General features: G+C 43.4%; 1 protein-coding gene across 5 annotated transcripts in view; it reads left to right on the forward strand.

The window, feature by feature from the left end:
• The first annotated feature begins 317 nt into the window (after window positions 1-317).
• Window positions 318-25,063, forward strand: part of SEPTIN6 (septin 6) — an 84,767-nt gene continuing 60,021 nt past the window's right edge. For all 5 annotated transcript variants that reach the window (XM_089684901.1, XM_089684899.1, XM_089684902.1 and 2 more), the window contains exon 1: window positions 318-472. In XM_089684901.1, coding sequence (XP_089541027.1) covers window positions 443-472 — 30 coding nt within the window. In that variant the 5' untranslated portion in view covers window positions 318-442. The remainder of the gene's footprint in view (window positions 473-25,063) is intronic.

A 25,063-nucleotide genomic window follows, 5' to 3' on the forward strand; every position in this document is an offset into this window, starting at 1 on the left:
GTGCTGACAGATAACAACCCCCATGCCATGCTGTCAGCTCCATGCTCAGGATTCATAGTCCCTGTCATAGGACCAGAGGAGAATGCATTGCAGTGATCTGTCAGTCCTGAGCTCCTCACAGCACCGCAGCCTCACACAAGTCAAATTAATGACATTTCATTGAAAAGTGGACGCATCCACCGCCTGCAGAAAGAGGGGGGTCTGTATGCATCCTCCTCCCCCACCCCCTCTAACACACCCACAATACAATTCCACCCCCTTGCGATGTCTTGTATTTAGAAACTACAATCGGATCGATGTTTCGGCACAACTAGTATTGTCAAGCCGGAGAACGATAGAGATCCGTGTGTCGCAGACCCCCCCTCCACTTGGACTTGGTATCGCCCAGATTGTAACAGTTTCTCTTTGTAGGTTTCCTGTTCAGTTTCTTTGAGGACTGACCATGGCGGCCACTGAGATCGCTCGGCAGATGGTGAGTACCGGGGGGTGTGGGTGCAGTGGGGGGCTCCGATCTGTGGGGGGGTGATGGATGCCTGGCTGCGCATTATTCATGTGTGATGGAGCAGGTTGCATCGTGTGCCCATCCTGCTGCATGCCTGGCTGTGATGGGGAGCCCCCCCCCCATTGTAGAGGAGAAATGGGCGCCCCACACTCTGCTCATCACAGCCAGGGCGTTGGCAATGCTGATGGCACTGTGTAGGATCAGGAGGAGGGGATGATCTGCTGGGATAACAGGTGCACAGCAAAAGCTAAGCACTGATCTCATGCTGGCTGCAGCCTGCTAGTCCACTGATCGCATGAAAGGAGGGATTGTGGAGGCTGCTGGGGAGGGCACGTCTTCCTATGTCTCTCTATAGTGGGTTCTCTGCTTCTACATGGCACCATCATTCACAGCACATGCAAGTCTCCCCATGCAGCATCATGTGGCATGTACATGTAAAGAGAACCTGTCACTGACCTGAGCAGTGCAGTCTGAGCCAATGAGGAACAATGTGTAGGCTGCCCATCACAATGGTCCATCAGCTGAAGTTATGTGCAGATCTGGACTTTTCTTGTATGAGTCGGACTTGGCCCCACCTTCTGAACAACTTTACTGTACAAGGAGGGGTAGCATGTGTTAGGTCAGGGAGAGATCCAGAAAGGAGCAGGGACTAGCTCTGCTTAAAGGGTAACTCCACTGTTGTGGGAAGAAAAATTGCAAATTAAAAAAATACATATAGTATATACAATTGTGAGACGAGCCATATTGTAATTTATTTTATTTATTACAGGTACTTGTATAGTGCCCTCATTTTACACAGAACATTTACATGATGGCGGTCTATTGCTGCTGCTGGGGGATATTTTGTTGATGGGGAGGTCTATTGTTGATGGGGAGGTCTATTGTTGCTGCTGGGGGATATATTGGTGGTGGGGAGATCTATTGGTGGTGGGGAGATCTATTGTTGCTGCTGGGGGGTCTATTGTTGATGGGGGGTCTATTGTTGCTGCTGGGGGATCTATTGGCGATGGGGAGATCTATTGTTGCTGCTGGGTGGTCTAGTTTCGGTGGGGAGGTCTATTGTTGCTGCTGGGGAATCTATTGTTGATGGGGAGGTCAGTCGTTGCTGCTGGGGAATCTAATGTTGATGGGGAGGTCTGTTGTTGCTGCTGGGGGGATCTATTGTTGACGGGGAGGTCAGTTGTTGCTGCTGGGGGGTCTATTGTTGACGGGGAGGTCAGTTGTTGCTGCTGGGGGGTCTATTGTTGACAGGGAGGTCAGTTGTTGCTGCTGGGGGGTCTATTGTTGACGGGGAGGTCAGTTGTTGCTGCTGGGGGGTCTATTGTTGACGGGGAGGTCAGTTGTTGCTGCTGGGGGATCTATTGTTGACGGGGAGGTCAGCTGCTGCTGCTGGGGGATCTATTGTTGACGGGGAGGTCAGCTGCTGCTGCTGGGGGATCTATTGTTGACGGGGAGGTCAGCTGCTGCTCCTGGGGGATCTATTGTTGACGGGGAGTTCAGTTGCTGCTGCTGCTGGGGGATCTATTGTTGACGGGGAGGTCAGTTGCTGCTGCTGCTGGGGGATCTATTGTTGACGGGGAGGTCTGTTATTGCTGCGGGGGGAGATCTGTTGTTGCTGCGGGGGGAGATCTGTTGTTGCTTTAAAAGGGAGGTGGAACCAAACTAAGGTGCTCGGAGGTGGGTAGGGGGCAAAGACAAGAAGTGACTCAGAAGGGGGGAGTTTCTGCACCTATTTGTTGGAAAAGAAAGCTGTGTGTGTGTATATATTACAATCACATCAGTCCCTAACCCTCAAGAAGCATACAACAGTCTAAGGTCCCTAAATACATAAAAGTGCAGCGCTTAAAGTGACAAATAATCACAGGAAAACAGTGAAAAATGTGTCAAACAATAGTCCATCGACAATTAAAAGAAAAGTCCCAGAGGCTGTGATGAAAGAAAAGAAATCCAAGGACAGTTGCTGTGTCACCAACCACTCATACAGAAGGCTTATCAGAAAGGCGTGACCCCCTGTTAAGAGTGGTCAATCGCGCTTTGTTAAACAACCCAGAAAGCCGGTCACTTGAATCCTCTTCCAGATCATCAAAAGAGCAGATAAAAATCTTCCGAACAATGGACCTTAATTAGGATAGCTAAACCACTTAATAATTGGTAAGGCTTGGACTTGTAGTGGAAAACATGCAAAGAAAGAGCGCTCCACATAGTGTAAAACCATAATCACAACATTTATTTAAAGTACAGTTGCACTCACATGTAAGTAAACATCATTAGGCATTGATTGCCAAAAAAATCCAAACTTGCCAGTTTCCAAAATGTCCGCTGGCCATATGCACAGTAGCATGTGTACACAGCTCCCTAACTCACATTCATACATACACATACTAGGGTCAATTTAGACCAGCGTCAATTAACCTACCAGCATGTCTTTGGAGTGTTAGAGGGAACCGCAGTACCCGGAGGAAACCCATGCAGGCACAGTGAGAACACGCAAACTCTAGGCAGGTGGAATAATTGAAAGTGTTCCTAAACCCAGGTCCCTGCATTCACTATATCTGGTATCCCACAGTACACAGAACATGGAAATGCAGTTATTTTAGTAAATATAAATTGCTAAATACCTTTTTTGTTTCCCATTAGCAGTCTTGTGACTTCTATCAGTGTCCAGCCTAGCACTGGTTAATCTTGTAGGAGTTTTCATTCTCCTCTGACTGTCCTATGAGGCTGCATGACCCTGATGCTCTGTCTGGACAGTGCTGATTGACCCTGTGCTGATCACATACACCCTCCCAAAAAAAAGGAAAAAACTCTGGCAATACACATCAAACTGAGCATGTACAGAGTGTCTCGTAGGGCTCTGTACTATCAGCAGATGGATTCAGGCACTGTGGAAGAAGGGGAGGATCAGAGAAGACAGGATCAAACAGCCTTTTTACATATTGTGAAGGATTAACCTCTTAGGTTCTGCAGTGAGTATAACAAGCATGCCTTACTGCATCTACAGACTGATTTTACTGTTGTGGGTTTAGTAACACTTTAATGTTATAAAAAATGATGTTTTCTTTTCAATCTGCAGCCACTGTAATTTTCTGTAAAATGCAGCTCAATATGGCTACCTGGAGGCATTCTTTACACAGATGATGTACAGAACGTCACCCCCTCCCCCCCCAAATGTAATTTCCTGCTTGTATGATTGGCTCACTGATTTTCCCAGACGTTTGCACTAAAAATACAAGTCCGATTGTTGTCATCCCCCCTGCAGTAAAATTGTAATTTTTGTTCAAGAGATACTCCCAAAGAGAATTCCATCTAAGCGGATGCAGTCCCTGCAATTGTCCTCATTATAGCCCTGCAGTTGCAGCAGCTGATTGATAATTAGAAAAGCAATCCCATACAGATTCTCTCTGCACATGGACAGACAAACAGCCATTTCTTCTGAATAACAAACGTTGTTAAAATCCTTGCCATGTACATTGATGACCCAGAGAGGAATGTGTTTTTCTCAACAAAAGTGGAGTTGCTCTTCAAAGTGCATCTTCAGTCTCTTTTTCATCTTTGCTCTATTTTATTAGTACCCCCCCCCCCTTACTAATAATGGAATTAAAAAAAAAAGTGAATTTGTCTGTTACTAAATACTTTGTTTCTCCTCTTCACCCTAGTCTTTCGCCTGATGTAGAATCCTCTAGTCTCATTGACTCCTGGGACACTTTCGTCATGGATCCCAGGAGTTTCAGGTGGTTTTTTTTCTCTAGCGTGTGAATTAACTGTGAGGGCAGAGCTGGAAGAGGGCTGGAGGGCGAAGACAGCTGGAGGAAGTTACAGAGGCACTGCGCATGCACGGTGCCAGCGGCCATACTGCGTATGTGCGGATGTACTACTACACCAACCAACCGCTTCTCTGCCCTCTATAATTGCAAATTTTGCATGCACGCAGTTTGGCTACTGGCACTGTGCATGCGTAGTACACCTGCCAAGCAGTGCGCATGCGAGGTGCCAGCGGTCACATTGTGTGTGCGCAAGATTTGCCATTGTAGAGGCGACAGATCAGGAAATCGGGGGTGCAGGCTTTATCTGCCCACACCTTCTTGCACCCTCCCAGCATGGTAGCCGGCGGGAATCAGTAAGCTTCCAATGCATGCTTGCAAACGGGAGCTTTCCAATCATGTGACCATTGTGACAGCCAATCACAGAAGTAAGTACACCCCTCACATTTTTGTAAATGTAGGAGTGTACTCACTTTTGCTGCCAGCGGTTTAGACATTGAGTTATTTTGAGGGGACCGCAAATTTCCACTGTTATACAAGCTGTACACTCACTACTTTACATTGTAGCAAAGTGTCATTTCTTCAGTGTTGTCACATGAAAAGATAAAACATTTACAAACATGTGAGGGGTGTACTCACTTCTGGGAGATACTGTATATGTATATGGTTGGATGTCTTCAAGATCTATGTGACCTAAAGTTGTCATTGAAGGTACACTCCATTTTTTTCATGTTGTTATCTGCTCAAATTGGGTGGTCTAGGTTTGTGACTTGTTTATCTTGTCTCCTCTCATGGCCCATACACATCGGAAAGTGCACATCTGCTGTATGTTTTTTTTTTTTTTCTTTGTGCATTTGCTTGCATTTGCTGCATGTTTTTATGTAAGTTTACATGCAGTTGATGCACCTTTTACAATCTGCATTTTTCGTCTTTCATTCCTTGGGCTTCTATGTATACTGTGATGAGTTGCAGTGTGTTTTACATGCGCTTGCGTGCGTTTTTGCAGTGTGGAAAAATGCAGCACGGCGTTCTTCCCTTCCCTTTTTTTTTTTTTTTTTTCCCCATCTGCACTGCAATTATTCTCATAGGACACCCTGGATTTTGGGTTGCTGTGCAGTTGGACTGCAGTCAAAAATGCATCCAACTGCACCTGGAGTGAAAGGGCCCTCAGTGAGTAGTGATTGAGCAGTGATCATTACTAAGCTCATCATTGGAGACACTGCTGTCAAATCATGGATGTATTAGTAGACTTCGCTCCTTCATCTAGTACTGGACTGGTATTGTTTTTTTGTGTAAGCATGGGTTCACACTGATGTGGTTCGGCATTCGCAGCTATTCCGCACCGCATCACAATCGCACCCCGTTCATGCGAACTGCTGCGGGTGTGTATGTTAAGTTAACAACACCCCGAAATCGGTTTTTAAAACGCAGTGCGAAGTGCAGAATTGGATCGCATGGGTGTGAATACCCATGCAATCCGATTCTAATGTGGACCCAAAAAAGGGTCATGCACCTTGTATGGCTCCAATCTCACTGCACATCGCATGCGGTGCGATTCCTGTGCAAATCACATGCGATGTGAACCTAGCCTGATGCTTAAAATTCATGAAGGTAAAAAACCTTGAGGGTCCTGTACCTTTTTTGATGCAGTGTGATTTGAGCCATACAAAATGTATGGCTGAAATCTCACCGAACAGAATTCGCATGTGATTTGCACAGGAATGCAGTGTGGTTCCTGTGTGTATCACTTGCGATATGTCATACCGCATAGGTGTGAACCCAAACTGATTAACATCTTTATCCATGCTGTTATAAGGCATTATGACCTGTTTTGTTCTACAGCGGGCAAAATATTTTCCAGGGACATGTTCTAGTATTTATAAATATCACTGATCTAATTGACAAAGCACTATTCTGGGATTATTGAACATAAATTTGGTTAAATCTCTTTCATTTTGTCGCCAAGGCTTTTAAATACAAAACTCTGTTGAAAAGAACCTGTCAGCCTCTAAAAGGTGGTTCTTGCTTCTTATTAGATGGAAAAAATGCTAAAGTTGCTGAAGAACTCTAGATATTGGGATTCCTTTTTCCATCTGATCTTGCTGGAAATCCAGACAGACCCAGTGTACATATTTGGTGCATGGTGACCTGAATTAGAAGTAAGCTGTCAAGATAGAGTAACTGCCATTGCTGACTTGTGTTTAAAGCAATTTAGTAGTTTAAGGGCCCTTTCACACTGACGCACTTTTATTGCATTCCAATGGACTTACAATGGAAGGTGCCCTTTTGGTGTGCTTTTGAAAAACTGCACCAAAGACACGGAATGTAGTACTTTTCAAAGCGCAGCTGCAGTGTGAACAGTTACATAGGACTTAACAGCGAGTAGTTTTGATGTACTTTTGTCACCCCAGAACAGCGCGGCAAAAGCGCAACAATATGAAACAGGCCTAAGGGCTGGTTCACAAATGCGAGTTGTAATTTTAGGTGCGTTTTGCATGTTGCAAAAATACACACAAGATGACGAAAAAACCTAGCGCATTACCACCATAAACCTGTAATCCAAAAACAATTGCATATTCTCAAACGTGTATCAAAGAATAACTCCAGCTGTAGGTGATGACATCTACTCAAGTACCACATGGTTGGTTTCTGACACATTTCAGGGGATAAACCCCTTCCTCAGAGCTCTGTGCGGTACTTGAATAGATGACTGTCTACGGCTGCAGTTGTTTGATAAGCCTGTTTTTATTAGTAACTGTTTATGGTGGTAATACACTTGGGCCCCTCTCACATGGGCATTCCGTATGTCCGTTTTTCATCTGTCCGTTTATGGTTGAAAAACTGACACCCATGTATTTCTATGGACTAGCGGATGTAAATGGATGAATATCTGTTTTACATCCATTAATGTCCGCATCTGTGTTCTCTTTTTTTTTTTTTTTCTTTTTTTTTCAACAGACGAAACCCCTAATATTTCTTCCATTAAAAAAAATTAAACGGATGTGAACTGATCCATTTTGTCTTGGAAAAAACGTGACTGAACTGATGGGAAAAAAAAAAACACCCATGTGAAAGAGGCCTTAGCGTTTATGCCCTCCTGTGTGTGCCTTTGCAGCATTGTTGAAGATAACCCAGTTTGAGGGGGGCTGCACTAAGTAAAGGATTATGTTTCAGGAGTTCATTAGAAGCACCTTTTGGGAGTTGGAATGTTTGGACTTTTTCTGCATTTTACATGTGTTTTAGGTGCGTTACCATTAAACACTATATAATGTGTTTTCATGAAAGCACTTCAAAGATGAAGCAAGTAGGATTTTTTTAATGCACTGCACCTAAAATGCTCAGGTGTGAACAAGATCTTAGGTCCACCTCTTTGATGGAGAAAATACCCTTGCAGTGGGGCCCCTCTGTTCTGCAAGGGTTAAATGCTTGTTAACTCTAGTGGGTACAGGGGGAGCGCTACAGGGGTATTTTTTATTTTTTTTTCTGGTGCCTAGAGTTTGGTAATAAACTTTTTTTCCCTGTAAGATATTACATGCTCACCTCTGTCTGTGTCCTTGCTACAGACTTGCAGTGTTCTATGAAAGCAAGCTGGGATTTAAAGCCAGACTTTCACACCAAAAGATAGTTGGGGTGAATCTGCCACAATGTGGATATATATACTGTTTTTTTATTTTAAAATTCCCTATTTAATTTTTTAAATTTTTTTGTGGTTGGCAACTGTGCAGGTCAGCACTTCCTCCTTTCTCACCTAGGTAGGAATGATGTTGTTAACATGTACTCAGATATGCTGAAAGGCTTTGCTAGGCTTTGGAACCCAGCAGAGACCTTCAGCACATCTGTGCATGCTTGGTTTTCCATGTGAAGGCTTGTGAGGACAGAGAAGGAGGTCCAGGGCCTTCTTCACTCCGCATGCATGAGCACAGCTCAGTGTATCCACAGGTGTGCCAAAAGGCTGTACCAGGTCTGGAAGGCCAGGGAGAGCTCTGTGCCATGTCTGCGCATGCTCTGGACTAGCAAACATAATGATGGAGGGGGGTGGCGCCATGATCAAGGGGACTAATGTGCTCAGTTTCCCAGTTTGGTAAAAGGTTTACATTAGAATTACTATAGAGCTTTACAGTTTCATCATGAAGAAAGGTTTACTACTGGAATTGCCTTTTTAAAGCAGAACTTCAGACAGAAATTAAAAATTGCCATTAACTCCAGTTATGTAATTCTTAACAAATGATTGAGTAGTTTTACCTACAGCTGGGAAAGGTTTCTACATTTTTATTTATTTATTTTTGATCCCAGACATCTTAGATCCCCTGTATAGCACTAACACTGGCAGTAAGGAAAGCAGCATGATAAGCCAGTCAGACTAGTGGCAGATTTAGCGAAGGGCCATTGTGTAAGAACCACCATTCAATTAACAGCTACACTATATTGCCGAAAGTTTTGGGATGCCTGCCTTTACACGCACATGAACTTTAATGGCATCCATGACTTAGTCCGTAGGGTTCAATGTTGAGTTGGCTCACTCTTTGCAGCTATAACAGCTTCAACTCTTCTGGGAAGGCTGTTCACAAGGTTTAGGAGTGTCTATGGGAATGTTTGACCATTCTTCCAGGAGCACGTTTGTGAGGTCAGGCACTGATGTTGGATGAGAAGGCCTGGCTCGCAGTCTCCACTCTAATTCATCCCAAAGGTGTTCTATCAAGTTGAGGTCAGGACTCTGTGCAGACCAGCCAAGTTCCTCCACCCAAAACTCGCTCATTATGGACCTTGCTTTGTGCACTGGTGCGCAGTCATGTTGGAACAATAGGGGTCATTCCCAAACTCTTCCCACAAAGTTGGGAGCATGAAATTGTCCAAAATGTCTTGGTATGCTGACACCTTAAGAGTTCCCTTCACTGGAACTAGGGGGCCAAGCCCAAGCCCTGAAAAACAACCCCACACCATAATCCCCCCTCCACCAAACTTTACACGTGGCAAAATGCAGTCAGGCAAGTACCTTTCTGGCTTGTCAGACAGACCGAGAAGCATGATTCGTTACTCCAGAGAACACGACTTGTTCTAATCTGAAGGGCACACGAAGTTTGGAGGTCTTTAGCTATTGACTCTGCAGACAGTCGGTGACTTCTGTGCGCTTCAGCATGCGCTGACCTCACTCTGTCATTTATATGTGTCCTACCACTTCGTGCTGAGTTGCTGTTCCCAGTTTCTTCCACTTTGTTATAATACCGCTAATAGTTGACTGTGGAATATTAAGGCTCGTTCACACTTGACTGTTTTTCCAACTCTTTCCAAACGCCCCTATAGCGTTTGACAAGCGTTGGTTCGGCGTTTGCGGAGTGTCTTTAACGCTCCGCAAACACTGCATGCGCGGTTCAGCGGCAGTTGCTAGGCGTTTGTCGAGCGTTAAACACGCCCCACAAACGCCTATAATGAAGTTTGAATGGTGTTAATGCTCCACATACGCCCCGCAACCGCATCGCATACGCCGGCCGGGCGTTTGCAGAGCGGCACCATAGACTTGAAAAGGAGGCTTCGGCTCCTGACCTCGACCAGTGGCGTCCGTTTTGCCCGCGACACGACGCAACGCTAACACTCCCGTTTGAACAGCACTATGTGCTGCAATGTGCAGAATTTTTTCCAGGCATTTGGGAAACTGTAAAAACGCTTTCCAAATGCCCGTCTGCCGCCTTGCTAACAAGGCTAGTGTGAACGTAGCCTTAGTGGCAAGGAAATTTCACGGATGGACCTATTGCACAAGTGGCAACCTATCACAGTACCACTCTTGAATTCACTGAGCTCCTGAGAGCGACCCATTCTTTCACAAATAATTGTAGAAGCAGTCTGCATGCTTAGGTGCTTGATTTTATACACCTGTGGCCATGAAGGTGATTGGAACACCTGAATCCAATGATTTGGAGGGGTGTCCCTTAGTGCCTGGTTATACCGGTGCAATTTGGGAATTGAAATTGCATTTCATCAATGTGAATGTCAGTGTCTTCATATTTGCTGCAGCACAAATTCTGAAGTAGTTCTTGCATTACTTTTTCTGCAGTTTTTGTTGCAATTTCACATACATAGAATATAATGAAAATCGCACTGCAAATTGCAAGAAATTGTTGAAAATATTCACAAGTAGCAATAAAGTCTTCAGAAATTGCACCTGAAACCGTGCTGAAATTGCACACAAATCATGCGATTTTAAATCGCAGCGGTGTGATCGGTGACTTATTTCCAATGCACAGATAAATAAACGCAGATGAACAGCAGCAGCATCATGATGCCCTGAACTTTCTTGGCCCATATTAAGGGAACAAACATTGAACATTTTCTCCATTATCCTGCCTACAGGTATCAAGAGACACCAGGAGAATTGCTCTGCATGTCTCATTGTTGGCCAAGCATGATTGAAGGAGGCTCTTGTTGTCCAACACCACTTGTGTATCACAAGCTAGGAGCATGGTTGGGCCTCTCATTTCTCATCTGTCATTCCTAGAAGTGAGGGCTGTTTATGTCTGTGTGACAGCAGGAGGAGCAACACAAATGATAGGTCTCCTCCCAGCGTTGGGCTTTAATACATTGAACTGCAATATGTATTGAACACTAGGAGCTTCTGCAGAAATAGAAGGTAAGTGGTAATCTCATCAGTTTATTGCTGTTCCTTCATTGCCCAATCACAAGCGGGAGTGGATTCTAGACCAGGTTGTATTCTTTACCTACAGTAGTGTCTGCAGAGAGGTCTCAGGAAGGGGGACCTGGCTGTGCTGCTTGCTGTTAAGATCACAAATGGCTGAGCAGGATTACAAATTATTTGGCAAATCAGTCCACATATATACAGTCCTATAGTCTCTGTGTCAGTCACCTTGAAAAAGAGGGCATTCTTGCAGGATGTATTAGTCAGCTTTACGCTTCACATTGTGTGACAGGCATTCAATCCATCCAACAGATCAAATACTTGTGGCAGCATTTCAACACATGGTCCACTGGAGAGCTAAGTACTCTGCTCAAAAAAATAAAAGGAACACTTTTTGAAAACGCATCAGATCTCCAGTGAGGAAATATATCATGCTGGATATCTATACTGACATGGACTGGGTAATGTGTTAGGAATGTAAGGATGCCCCATTGTTTGATGGAAATGACAATCATCAACCTACAGAGGACTAAATTCAAAGACACCCCAAAAATCAAAGTAAAAAAATGATGCAGCAGGCAGGTTAATTTTACTGAAATTTAATTGCAGCAACTCAAAATGCTACTCAGTAGTTTGTATGGCCCCGATGACGGATGGTGTCCTGGGGTATCTCCTCCCAGATCTGGACCAGGGCATCCCTGAGCTCCTGGACAGTCTGGGGTGCAACCTGGCGGTGTCGGATGGACCGAAACATGATATCCCAGAGGTGTTCTATTGAACATAGGTCAGGTGAGTGTAGGGGCCATTCAATGATATCAATTCCTTAATCCTCCAGGAACTGCCTACATGCTCTCGCCACATGAGGCTGGGCATTGTCATGCACTAGGAGCAGCCCAGGACCCACTGCTCCGGCGTAGGGTCTGACAATGGGTCCAAAGGTTTCATCTCCATACCTAATGGCAGTCAGGGTGCCATTGTCTAGCCTGTAAAGGTCTGTGCATCCCTCCATGGATGTGCCTCCCCAGACCATCACTGACCCAGCACCAAAATGGTTATGCTGAACGATGTTACAGACAGCATAACGTTCTCCACGGCTTCTCCAGACCCTTTCATGTCTGTCACATGTGCTCAGGGTGAACCTGCTCTCATCTGTGAAAGGCACAAGAGTGCCAGTGGAGAACCTGCCAATTCTAGTGTTCAATGGCAAATGCCAATCGAGCTCCATGGTGCCAGGCAGTGAGCACAGGGCCCATTAGAGGACGTTGGGCCCTCAGGCCACTCTCATGAAGTCTGCTTCTGATTGGTCAGAGACACTCACACCAGTGGCCTGCTGGAGGTCATTTTGTAGGGCTCTGGCAGTGCTCATCCTGTTCCACCATGTACAAAAGGAGCAGATACTGGTCCTGCTGATGGGTTAAGAACTTTCTACAGCCCTGTCCAGCTCTCCTAGAGTAACTGCCTGTCTCTGGAATCTCCTCCCATGGTCTTGAGTCTGTGCTGGGAGACACAACAAACCTTCTGGCAATGGTACATATTGATGTTCCATCCTGGAGGAGTTGGCCTGCCTGTGCAACCTCTGTAGGGTCCAGGTATCGCCTCATGCTACCAGTAGTGACACTGACCCTAGCCAAATGCAAAAATAGTGAAAAACAATTGACTGGATGCTATACTCTGATTAAAAAGTGTTCCTGTAATCTTTCGGAGCAGTGTATATTGTCTTTTTTTTTTTTTTTTTTCTATTGTACAAAACTGACTCTTCACTGACAGTCACATTTTAAAGTGGTTCTAAAGACAAACAATTGTTTTTACCTTTCTATTGCATTCGCTGCATTAAGGTAGAAAAATCTTCTAATTCCTGTTTCTACCCCCCCCCCCCCCCCCCCAATCCCTAAATGCTTACCTGAGTCCTTTCTTGATCCAGCTCCCATCCTGTTTGCAGAAGCACTGCTCTGTCTTTCTGATCTCGTAGGAGGCACTGGCTCCTGCTGCTGTCAGTCAGCTCCTGTGAGGAGGGTGGTTAAGCTGCACTGTGTGCTTGTCTATGGATGCAAACAACCAGCTCAGAAGTTCTTCCACATGTGTGCCCCCTCCAGCACATGGCTTTCTGAGGGGGCACTCAGAGGAGAGGAGGAGCGGACAGCTCTGAGTGTGGACTCCAGAAGAGGGGGAAAGGGACTGCTCTGTACAATAGCATTGATATCGCAACGGCACCCAGCATACAAATGAGGAACTCTTGAATAGTCTAGTATTGTAGAATTTTATTAGTGGTGATGTAGCAGAAGGTTTGTTTCCAGATATTCAAAAAACAGGATTAGAATAATCTTTGGTGTCAAACAGTACAAAAAAATACAATGCTACTGTAGATAGCAATTTCATTGTGATGGTCTGACGGGATGATCTCTATGACCTGTCAGTGTCATGGTACTTTTCTATATCCATGCTGTTTATGCATTTAGTAGCCTTTTTTGCAACACAACCCTTTTTTGTTAAATATGAATTTCTGGTGGATGTTTTGGAAATTGGATAAACAGGGTATTCTGTAGGAGTACAGAAAAACAATGATCAACCCAGTACAATCTTTCCAAAACAAAGTGTGTTTATTCTCGAGTTTGTATTATGTATTTATTTTCAGAGAATTTCTGTCTTTCAAATAGACTTTTAAAAACAAAGCAGAAATGGTACTTGGTAATCTGAACTCCAGCGATGAGCTGTTTGCAGACTTGGCAGCCTGGTATGCTTGAGAAAATCGAAAAGAAAAGAAAACTCACTGAGTGATTGATAATCTGATCATTAGTACAGTTTTCTAGAGCCGATCACGACTCTTCATGCAAAAATTTACAGAGGGAAATGCAAGAACATTTGTCTTATATGAAATTCATTTGTTCTGTTATTTTATAATTAGTCACTCATTTATTTTTTATTTTTTGTAAAATACTATTATTATTATAATATTATTATTATACAGTATTTATATAATGCCAGGAAGGTTTGCTCAGTGCTGTACATTATAGTGGGGGACAGAACATGAGACAATACAGTAACAAAACAATACACGAGGGATTCGAGGGCCCTGCTTTTTCGAGCTTACAATTTACTATACCAAGACCACGCATGCTCGGAAACAGATGAATACATTACATCGCTTCTGAAGTTGTGTTCTGTTTTATGGAAATTTTTGTAACTTTAGTAACCTATTCATTTTATATATGAGACCAGCATGCAAAAAAAAACTGTGGATCATCCATCCAATATTCTCATTGTGTGTACTAGGCATTAGAGTAGGTGAATTGATGGGGTTTACAGGGCAAGTACCACTGCCTGTCCTCACAATAATGGATGTTACTAAAATATTGGCTCAGTACAGCACATATACTATTATTGTCCTCCCTCTGATATGTATGTTTGATGGGCATGTTAGTGACTTTTGAATCTTTTCTCTTGCACAGTGCTTTTGTCCATTGATCACTGATATTTTTGTATACTTTTCTTTGTTGGACGTTGCACAGATGGAGATGTATGTCAAAATTCCCTCTCCCCCCCCCCCCCCCCCCCATTATGGGGGTTTCTTGCAATTTTTAAGATAGAAGTCTGACTTGGATTGCACATGGCTACTGTCCCACAGTTTTCCACCACGAATTTTGCTCTTACAGGGCAAACTATTACCCATCACTCTTTCACCTAACATTCTTTCTTTGTCATCAACAGAGCCATCTTTCATGGGGCAGTCCCTCTTATAAGGCACTATTATTATATATATTATGTTTGAAGATGTGGAATCAATCTGATTGTTCCATGATTGTACTGTCTGTGGTGCTTTCTTTCATCAGATGTGTTTGAAATCCTCAATCTGGTGGAATTGAATTGTAACATAAAAAGGGATAACTAGGTATATAGTTCTGTATCTGTGTGTGTGTGTGTGTGTGTGTGTGTGTATATATATATATATATATATATATATATATATATATATATATATGTATGTATGTATGTATGTATGTATGTATGTATATGTGTGTGTGTGTGTGTGTATGTATATATGTGTGTGTGTGTATGTGTGTATATATATATATATATATATATATATAATTTTCATATTCACCTAGGAATGTTTTGGTGAATGTCACATTCTTTATAAATGCGCCCCAAAGAGTGCTTGTTTAATTATTTTTCAATTGCATGCCACAAATGATTTTTCTTTAAGTGTGGGTGTAATTAATTTTTTTTTTGTCCTGCAAGGAAAGCATGAAAGTCCTAAAAAAAAAAAAATACTACGGAATGGAAAACAATATTTGTAGCCAGTATAACAGGGTGTTTACTCCAACTGCAGTCTTTCCAACATGGCAATCTTACGAGGGCAGTATGCCTCACTTTTCTTCATCCCTAAGGCTGCATTCACATTTGAGCGTTTTTTTTTGTTTTTTTTTTCTGAGGTTTTTGCATGAGTTTGTGTTTTTCATACAGTGTTTTTTAGGCATTTTTGAGCTTTGGTGGGTTTTTTAGCTGATAGAGAAAAATATCAGTATGCTCATAAACGCACTTAGAGGAATTTTTTTATGCCAAGTTCTGGCAGAACAAAGCGGCATATTTTCATATACCCTTGTGCATGAGGTTTAAGTACTTCTGCACACTGTAAAGATGTGTGAACATCAGACATTCCTGCAGGAAAAAAAAACTAAGATTGGCTATTTAGTGCATATTTGCGCATACATGCACATAAACTTAACATTTTTCTAGTTTTATTGTAATGAAGGACATGTGGTGTATGCACAAAGTGCAAAAATACTGACTAGTAACGCAGATTTTTGTATGTTGGTTTTTACTTATCTATACACGGCGCATGTTTATATGCCTGTGTGTAGAGGCACATTAAAAAAAATGGTCTGCTTCTACATCGTAATAAAAAAAAAAAGTATGTATGCCGAAAAGCACTGCAGTTTTAGGCAGCGCTGTGCAGGAGTCTTAAAGAAGAATTGGGACTTTTTTTTTTTTTTTTTTTGGGTTTTCCTCTGTGCCCTGCTGTCTCAAAGGGTGAGATCTCAGTGATCACATGACTGCTGAGTTTTCCGCTCTGCTCTGAGCAGAGAAAGGGACTGTCACTCACTGCTGTCTGCTCAACCTCCCCCTGGGGCTTACTGGAGGTCTGGGCTGCAGAGGGGCGGGAGCGGCTGGCTCAAGCTCTCAGTGGATCCTGACTTTGAAGTCGGGATCTATCCCCAGCCTGGACCAGCTGAGTGACGTCAGCCGACAGCAGACTTCAATCCTCTGTCAGCTGAAAACGGGTCATAGGAGTGCAAACACACTGCAATCCTGTGATCCACAGAAGTACAGCCAAAAAAGCTTTGGCTATGCTTCTCCTTTTTAATGTCTATCTACAAATCCCTGTAGTAACTGCCTACTGCTGAATGGTGACATCAACCCTTCCCTGGACTGATGAAACCTGTGACCCTCTACATCCCTACAGCCTGCTCCCCTCTCCTAGCTAAGAGCAGAAGCACTCTGATCACATTAAGTCGCATGATCTTGCAGTCTTACATCCATGTGATCGTGCACAATTGACGTACGATTAGTCCTTTTTACCTAGCAATGGAAAATCTAATTATGCAAATGTTCCAAAAAGATCTAATCTACTAAATGTTTCCTGTTTCCTGCTTTAGGAAACTGTGTTTGCCTTTCTGCTGTGGCTTTGTGAATTGCCTATTTTGTGATATGCAATGTGCTCCTTCTCGACCCCCTTCCCACAGTTTCTGTGTCCTATTCCTGTCCATGGATATAGGTGGGCTTTATCTAGAAAGCCTGGCTGCTTCTCTGGTTCTGAAACCGGGACCTCGTTATCTGTCCTTCAGTGTCCATTTGCTGTTTGTCCTCCTGGGACCATCCTCCTTACCAATCGATTGCTTGACTAATTATAGCCTGTGTGCTCCTGACCCAACTATCGCTCACAACCCCATCAGGGGAATGAACATCAGTGACCTCAGGGTATCCTTTTTCTCATCAGTTCACTCATTTGTGTGTGTGTGTGTGTGTGTGTGTGTGGTGTGTGTGTGTGTGTGTGGTGTGTTTTTTTTTTTTTTTTGTTTTTTTTATCACACTTGATGAGGCTGATTTGACATGACTAGGATATTCTTGTAACACTAGATTTGTGAGTCTTTAGCTGTGGGTGCATATGGCACCTTTTGTTCCCAACAGATGTCTCCAATTCCAGTGTCCCATCAGGCAACAAGGCACTTGTCCCTTCTTCTTCTGTACACCGCCCATATGGCTTTTTCTCTTTATCCCTACCATATTACTTGGACCCTTTTACTCCGGGAGCATCTTACCAGTCCCTCCTCATAACCAGAGCCCTGAGGGAGAAAAAATCTTCTCAGAAGATGAATGCTACCCCACCTTGTGCTTTATCAGTCAGCTGACTCTTCCTTGCTACTGTTTATACATACCCACTTGCCTTACTTGTGTACCCCACTATTATTTTTAAATCATTCTTGACCCCCACACTTCTATTGTGACAGGAATAACGTGAGGCTCACAGGCAGGATCTGAATGGAACCTGAACATTTGATTTGTATCTGTCTACAGTATTTAGCAGGACAGTAGAGCTGACTTAAGCGCGTGCAGCTTCTGTCATCCTAGAAGTACTTGTTCTAGCCTCACATGCGGTGTTGGATCTTGCAAAACTGTCGGAGAGCCTAGCAACTGTGACTGTTGGACCTCTTGTTAGGAGAGGAAGTCTGCATCGGCTTCTAGAGATGGGGCTTGCCATAGAAGCCACCACGCTCCTCTCTGTGATGTGCTCTTGTTATCACCTTTGCCCCACGTGAAATCTCTTGATTGTCAAGAAGTCTGCTGATTGCAAGTCTTCACCTAGACACCTCCTATCAGTGCCACAGGATGTCTCTAGAACAGGGTCTCTAAACTGCGGCCTGCAGGCCAGATGCGGCCATTGGCTTGCCTTTATCTGGTCCTTGGGGCACTATTCCTTCCACTCATATGAGGCACTATTTATACCACTGACACCAACAATGGGGTACTATTCCTACCGTCGACACCAGAGATGGGGAGCAAATTCTCCCACTAACACCAATGATGTAGTTTTTTTACTCCTCCTGATAGCCAAGCATATGGCATTGTTTACTCCCACTGATGCCAGGGCATTTTCTATTTCCATAGGCCACAGTCCGGCCACTCTAATGATGGAAGGGCAGTAAACTGGCCCTTTTTTGTTTTGAAAGTTTGGAGACCTCTGGTCTAGAACACTGTGCACACGCCTGTTTTTTCTAGAGCAAACAGAAAATAACCCCTGCCTTCCCTAGTACACCATTACAAAGTATATTGTATTCCATTTTTTTCCCTCCAGACAAACACCCTTTTTTCTTTACTGTGTTTCTATCATTTGACAAATGGGCACACTTTCAGGTTTGCTTTACATGATTCGACAGAGGGATGAGACTTCTCCACTGAAGAGAAGACATGGAAATCCAGTGTGTGATTTGCAGCTCAGTGCTACCTCTTATTTCATTTTTCCAACATCACAGGAATTTTTTTGATTGAGTCCTGGGGGGGGGGTTGGTAGAGCCTTTTGGAAGTCCACATTCTCTCTATTTGTCCTAATCCCCATTATCATTGGGAATGAAAGTATGAACAAATCTAAAATTGTGAGTTGTTACAGAACAGGAACAGAAAGGAAATCTTCTGTTTGGTGATAACTAAGAGGTCATATTCCTCACATTGGAAAGGTAGCCTTTCACTTCATGTTGAATTTGCAGGATTACTCTATCCAAAGTAGGTAAAAGTTTTTTTTGTTTTTTTTGGCTTTAGATATACTTTAAGGCTCCATGTACACTAGCGGTTTTTTTAAGTTCAAAAATGCTAGAAAAAAAATGCTGGATGAAAAAAGCATTTTTGTGCTGGCTTGTAGTATCCCTATAGTATCGTTTTAGGAGTTTTTACAGTACATGAAAGAAAAAGATGCTTGAAAAAAGCATTTAGGAGCATTCAGCATTTTTATTTTGCCCGGAAAACGCTCCCAAAAACTATTTTTTTTGCTGCTTCTAAATGCTGAAGCTTGAAAAACGCTTCCAGCATAAAATAGTGTGCCTGTAACACTATTAGCATCTAGGAGCAGAAACAAATAGTTTCTAAAAAAAAAAAAAAAAAAAAAAAAAGCTAGTGTGCATGGAGCCTGAAGATCGAAACCTAATTTAATCCATGTAGAAGCATTTTTGTTATGTTCAGTTGAAAATCAGTTTTAACATTTTCCACCACACAACAGGGACAATCTGGTTCCCAAAGCTTCCACCATCAGTGTTAGAGAATCGACCTCTAACCCCCAGAAGAATCGCATGTCTATAATGACTTTTCTGAAAGACAGGATTTGCACAGTGCTATGCATGCCCCCAGGGGCGTATTTACCACAAGGCATTTGCTTATGGCGGCATTTTTTAGGGAGGCAGCACTGACCCCCAGAAGAAGGGACATGAGCAGCATGGGGACCAGTTGAGATCCAAGAGAGGCTGTGGGCTGCTTGATGGTGTGTGCAGAGCCCAGCTGTTGTTCAGGGGATGGCCAGAGTTGCTGGGGGGGAGGGGGGGCGGTTTGTTAGTGGAAAGCTCTCTCGGGTGTTTGGGGGGGTATCCAATTTTTGTGTTGCCTAGGGCAGCACGTAACTTAAATACACCACTGCATGCAGCTCCATTCTTCAGGTGGCAGTATTTCTGCTTGGTGATAGGTTGGTCAGTCACCAGTGCTTTCTTGTGGGAGGTAGGGAGAGTGAGCACTTTCTCAATCCCGGGCATCCACCATGACGGAGGCGGGCGACATAACAAAATAAACTGACATTGGGCAGTAATAAATTACAATTTAAAGGGTATTGTACACTTGAACAGGTTTACATTGTGTAAGCTTTACAAGATCAGGGGGAATTAGTTGCTGACCATTCAATGTTATGGTCTCATAAGCATTACAAGCGGTTAAATTGGAAGCCAGGGTGGTATCCTGTGTGTTCCAGGGTATACCCTATTGGTGAAAATCCTCTTTTGCCTGGTGCTGTGATGCGTCGACCTTGCTGTCCTTTCCAATTAGTTCTGGGAGGAGAACCTGGCAATAAATAAATACTAGCATTGCCTTAGGGTGGAATATGGATTGTTGAAAGCATTAGAGCTGACATTATGTGGTGCTGCCGAGTAAAGTGTCTGCATGAAAATATACGTAACGTCATGTGAAAATGGGGATTTGTTATAGATTCTAGCAGGCAGTCCTTGATTATTGTTCTAGACAAGCAACCAAACACATCCATGCATGTACCGATCTCTATATAAAGTTGTTCAGTCTTCATGCAAATACATCTTTCCATTGCCCCAGGACATCATTGTTATCTGAAAAACGCACGCTGTACATAAAAAGTGCAAAGCGCTGGAATTAATTTCTCTGTTGTAATTTGTTGGAATGTGATATGCATGTTAAGACATCATAAATAAATTTTATGGCTTTTAAACCTTATAACTGTGCTATACTGCCTATTCATTTTATTTTGTGTCAGGCTACAACAGAAAATGCGCAGGAGCAGTATCTAGGGCAGATGAATGAAAACCAATGTACTTTGCTTCCCATAAATCAGAACTCTGCCTACTGTGATACCGTGCTTTAATGCCCAGGTGTGAATCCGGTTGGTGTACATGTAATTGGAATATTTGTGGACAGCAGGTCCGTCTTTAAAGTGTAGCTCCACCCAAAAGGGAAGTTCCGTTTTAAGCCTTTGTCCCCTGCTCCCCATTAAGGATTGGCACCTTTGGGAAGCGGGTACCGGAATTTGACAGGTACCCACTCCCACTTCGCCGTGATCGCTTAGGTGATTGGAAGCGGAAGTTGTCCTCCCTCCCTGTAGTCTTCTGGGACACATGACCCAGAAGACTACAGGGCCATTCACAAAGTGCAGCGCTTCTCGCGCATGCGCAGTGGGCAGCAAGCTGTCACAGCTGGGTGCCCACACTGATATGCCGGCGCCAGGAAGAGAAGACGGCCGGTGAAACCAGCGGTGGTGAGGACACTGCTGGACCGAAGGACAGGTAAGTGTCTGTATTTCAGTTTTTGTAGCTGCTGACTTTTATTTTTTTCAGGTGGAACTCTGCTTTAAGGAGGGGCAAAAGAGGCAGCTGTCCTGGGCCCAGTCGTTGTTGTGGGGACCAAAGCAGCTGCCCCACACTTGCCAGCTGTCCCAGTTTTCATTTTCTTGTTCCTTTGTCTTTGTCCTGAGCCTGATATCTCTGCGTGAAGTGCTGTCACTTATGTTGCCCAGCTCTGCCCTATTGCCATGTACAGGTGACTGAACTGTGCAGACTTTGTCAGCATTCACATGTAAATAACCCGCATTCATATGTAAATAGTGGCAGAAATGTGGCATTCGTATGTAAATGGTGGCAACACTCAAATGTATGTTATACCCCTCTGAGCTTCCATCACCTCTGCTGAATGCTGCCCACTGGGGAGGTAAACAGGGGCAAGTCCTGCCTACAACTGTGGTCATTGAGCCTGCCATCAGCCTGTTCTGCAAACATAAGCAAAGTGGGGGGGGGGGGTTGGTGCAGAGATGGGCAGAAAAGGAATTACAGCTTGGGGTACACAGGTGAGCAAGGAGGGCATGTACAGGGGTATGGAAGGTGAGTGCAAAGATGAGCAGAGGAGGCATGCGGAGTAGAGGGGGGGGGGGGGGGGGAGAGTGGAGAGGATGGGGTAGATTTGGGGTGCAGAGGTTAGCAGGGAAATTTAGGATGCAAAGTTATATTGATGGTTTGGATAAAGATGTACATCTCACGTGCAATAAAAATGTGTAAAAAAAAAAAAAAAAAAAGTAATTGACCCCTTTTCAAAATCATACTGACTGAGCTACACCACCATGAATTTTGGTGCATGTGAAAACACGCACGTCTGAAGATGCGTGAGGGTGTCATTAAAAATTAATTGCAGTGCTGTGTATCTGCTAAGGAGCAGCACATTTCTGTGGTGTCAGGAAAGTGATTTTGCATGCGTTCCCTGCTTGTACAAATGTGAACATAGGTTAAATGCCTCAATTACATAGGTGGTCAGTGTATATCTTCTCATTACATTGGGGCTTGGTGTAGAATCCTTTTATTCACACTAGTGTTCAGTGTGAATGTTCCCGTTACATTGATGCTCAGTGTAAATCCTTCAATACATTGGTGGTAACTGTGCATGCTCCTTTTTGCATTAGTGGTTTGTGTAAATCCCCTTTACGTTTGTGGCCAGTGTAGGGACTACTCTTTTTATAGTGGTAGTCGGTAAAAACTCCTAACTTGCATTTGTGGTCCGTGTCAAATCCTTACAATGGTGGGCCATGTAGAAGCCACCCTTAAATTGGTGGGAAGTGTAAATTTCCCCTTACATTGGTGGCCAGTGTAAATGTATTGGTTGTTTGGTGAAAATCCCCCATTACATTGGTTGGCAACATAAATTCTTTAATACATTGGTGGTCGGTGCAAATTCCTGATTACATTGGTGGTAAGTGGAGAATTGCCCTTACACTAGTGGTCAGTTTAAATCCCCCTTACATTGGTCATCAGTGTAAATTCCCCCCCTAACATTGGTGGTCGGTGTAGAAATGTCACCTCCCATCCCCATCCCGCACTTTCATTCATCCCAATCACACACACCACTGCCACTGATCCCATCAACCCCCCAGCACTGCCACTGATCCCATCAACCCCCCAGCACTGCCACTGATCCCATCAACCCCCCAGCACTGCCACTGATCCCATCAACCCCCCAGCACTGCCACTGATCACAGGACGCTGGGGATCTCTAGGAGTTTTCTGTCTATTGGTGGGTCCCCTCATCTTCTCAGTCCATGGTGTGCAGGCAGCAAGGAGATGATTGGCTGTTAACCTTCAGGAACCAATCAGTGAGAATTTAGTGCTGTAACCTCTAGTGCTGAAATGATGTGCTCTAACCTCTAGTAATCAATAAGTGGTAATGATGCACAGTAACCAATAGCAACCAATAAGTGAGCAGTAATAATGTGCAGTAACCTCTAGTACCCAATCGGTGAACAGAAGTGATCTGCTGTAATCTCTAGCAACCAATAAGTGAGTGGTAAGGATGTGCAGTAACCTCTAGCAACCAATTTATTTTAGTTTAGCTGCTATTTATTGTATGTCAGTGAGCAGTAATAATGTGCAGTGACCTCTAGCAACCAGTGAGCCATAATGTGTGCGGTAACTTCTAGCAAGCAGTCAGTAAGTAGTAATGATATGCTGCAACCAATTGCAATCGCTGTCTGATCTGCTGCAGTAAGCTGTTTATTTTATGTCAGTGATAATTATATATATATATATATATATATATATATATATATATATATATATATATATATATATATATATATATATATATATATATTTTAAAGCAGAGGCTCTAGAGAATAAATTGTTGGGTGTTGCAATTTTTTTATGTCACACAGTATTTACGTAACGGTTTTTCAAACATGATGTTTTTGGAAAAAATACACTTTCTTTAATTGTAATGCAAAAAAACACAATAGGTAACACAATTTTTTTTGTAACCTATAAAAGAGGTTATGCCAAGTGAGTAGATACCAAACATGTCACGCTTTAAAATTGTGGACGCCCATGCAACAGCGAGAAATGATGAACATGTTTTGGCGCTGATTTAAAAACCTCTACAGGTTACCACTTTAGATTTACAGAAGAGGTCTGGTGCTGGGATTATTGCCCTTGACCTGATACCTCATATGTGTGGGACAATTGCTGTTTGCATGTGTGAGGGACCCACGCGCAAATTTGCCTTTGTACGCAAGCACAGGGGGACAGGACATTTTTAGTTTTTTTGTGACAGAAAAAGGCCTGTGACAGGTACTCTTTATGGAGGGATCTGGGGTCAATAAGTCCCCAAATCCCTCCTTTGCCCTTTTTAAAAGCAATAAATCACACCAAGATTGGTGTGAATTAATGGTTTTATTTTTTTAAAATTGCACCATTTATTTCTGTTTGTCAGGTCATCTCTTCTGGTTTTTCCTTTTTTTTTTTTTTTTTTTTTTTTTTTTCCCACACTGTTGCTTTACATTTTTTTCTTTTTATTTTGTATCCCTTTTTATTGCTGTCACAAGGAATACAAACATCCCTTGTGACAGCAATAGGCATGTGACAGGTACCTTCCTCTGCCCTTAAAAGCATTTGATCACACCAAGATAAGTGTGATTTAAAAAATGCTGTTTATTTTTAAAAATGATGCCGTCTACACCGAAAGCGATGTCAGGTCATGGCTTCCAGTTCCCTATATCATAGAGTGGGACAGGACAGCCCGTTTTTAAAGCGGCGGAAGGCTGTTGCGGGGACGTCCCCTCCTGCTGGTTGTAATTGCAAAGCATCAGCTAGTTAGTGGCTTTTACAAGAGAGCCGTCTGTCGGCTCTAAAAGAAACTATTACAGGATGATGCCATCATCTCGGTACAACCGCTTAACACCAAAAGATGTATGTGATTTGGCGTCAAGTTAGTATAAGTAAAAGCAAAACTTTTTTTTTTATGTTATTGATAGAGGGGAGAGGGATTAGACCAGTGTTTTCTCAACCTTTTTTCAGTCAAGGAACCCTTTAAAATGATGGACAGTCTTGAGGCATCCCATTCTAAAATGTGAAAAACTATTTTAATAGTTTTATATAACGCAGCAAAATCCACACATGTAGAACACCCAACATTAGAAATGATTTATTCCTCCAAAGCAAATACACTTTTGCACGCTGGTACTGACTAGTGTTCCAATGTTTCTCTTCTCCCTCAGTTTTTCTCCATCACTGAGCCAATGTGACGCCAGCACTGATGGAGAGGAGCTGGGGAGGGCCAAACTTGGATGCTGTGCAGGCAGCTGACATCCTCCTTATCAACTGATGATGTCATTTGTTGTCAGGACTCTGGCGGCTAGAAGATCATAATGGTGCACAATGAAAACCCTGTGGCTTTGTGTAACTAAAAGGCAGCTTGTTCCATCCTCTGGCTTGTATATAAGTTTTGGGCATGTTTTAGACATTTTGCCAAAGCACCCCTGAAAAAACCTCAAGGCACCCCGGTTGAGACAGGCTGGTTTAGAGTACCTGTCAGGTTTTTCTTGCTGACCGTATGGCCTTTAGGAAGCTTCACCCTCATTTTTTG

The sequence above is a fragment of the Staurois parvus genome, unplaced genomic scaffold (genome assembly GCF_062004578.1).
Source record: "Staurois parvus isolate SC_StPar_1 unplaced genomic scaffold, SC_StPar_1.0 ptg000361l, whole genome shotgun sequence".
Taxonomy (NCBI): Eukaryota; Metazoa; Chordata; class Amphibia; order Anura; family Ranidae; genus Staurois; species Staurois parvus.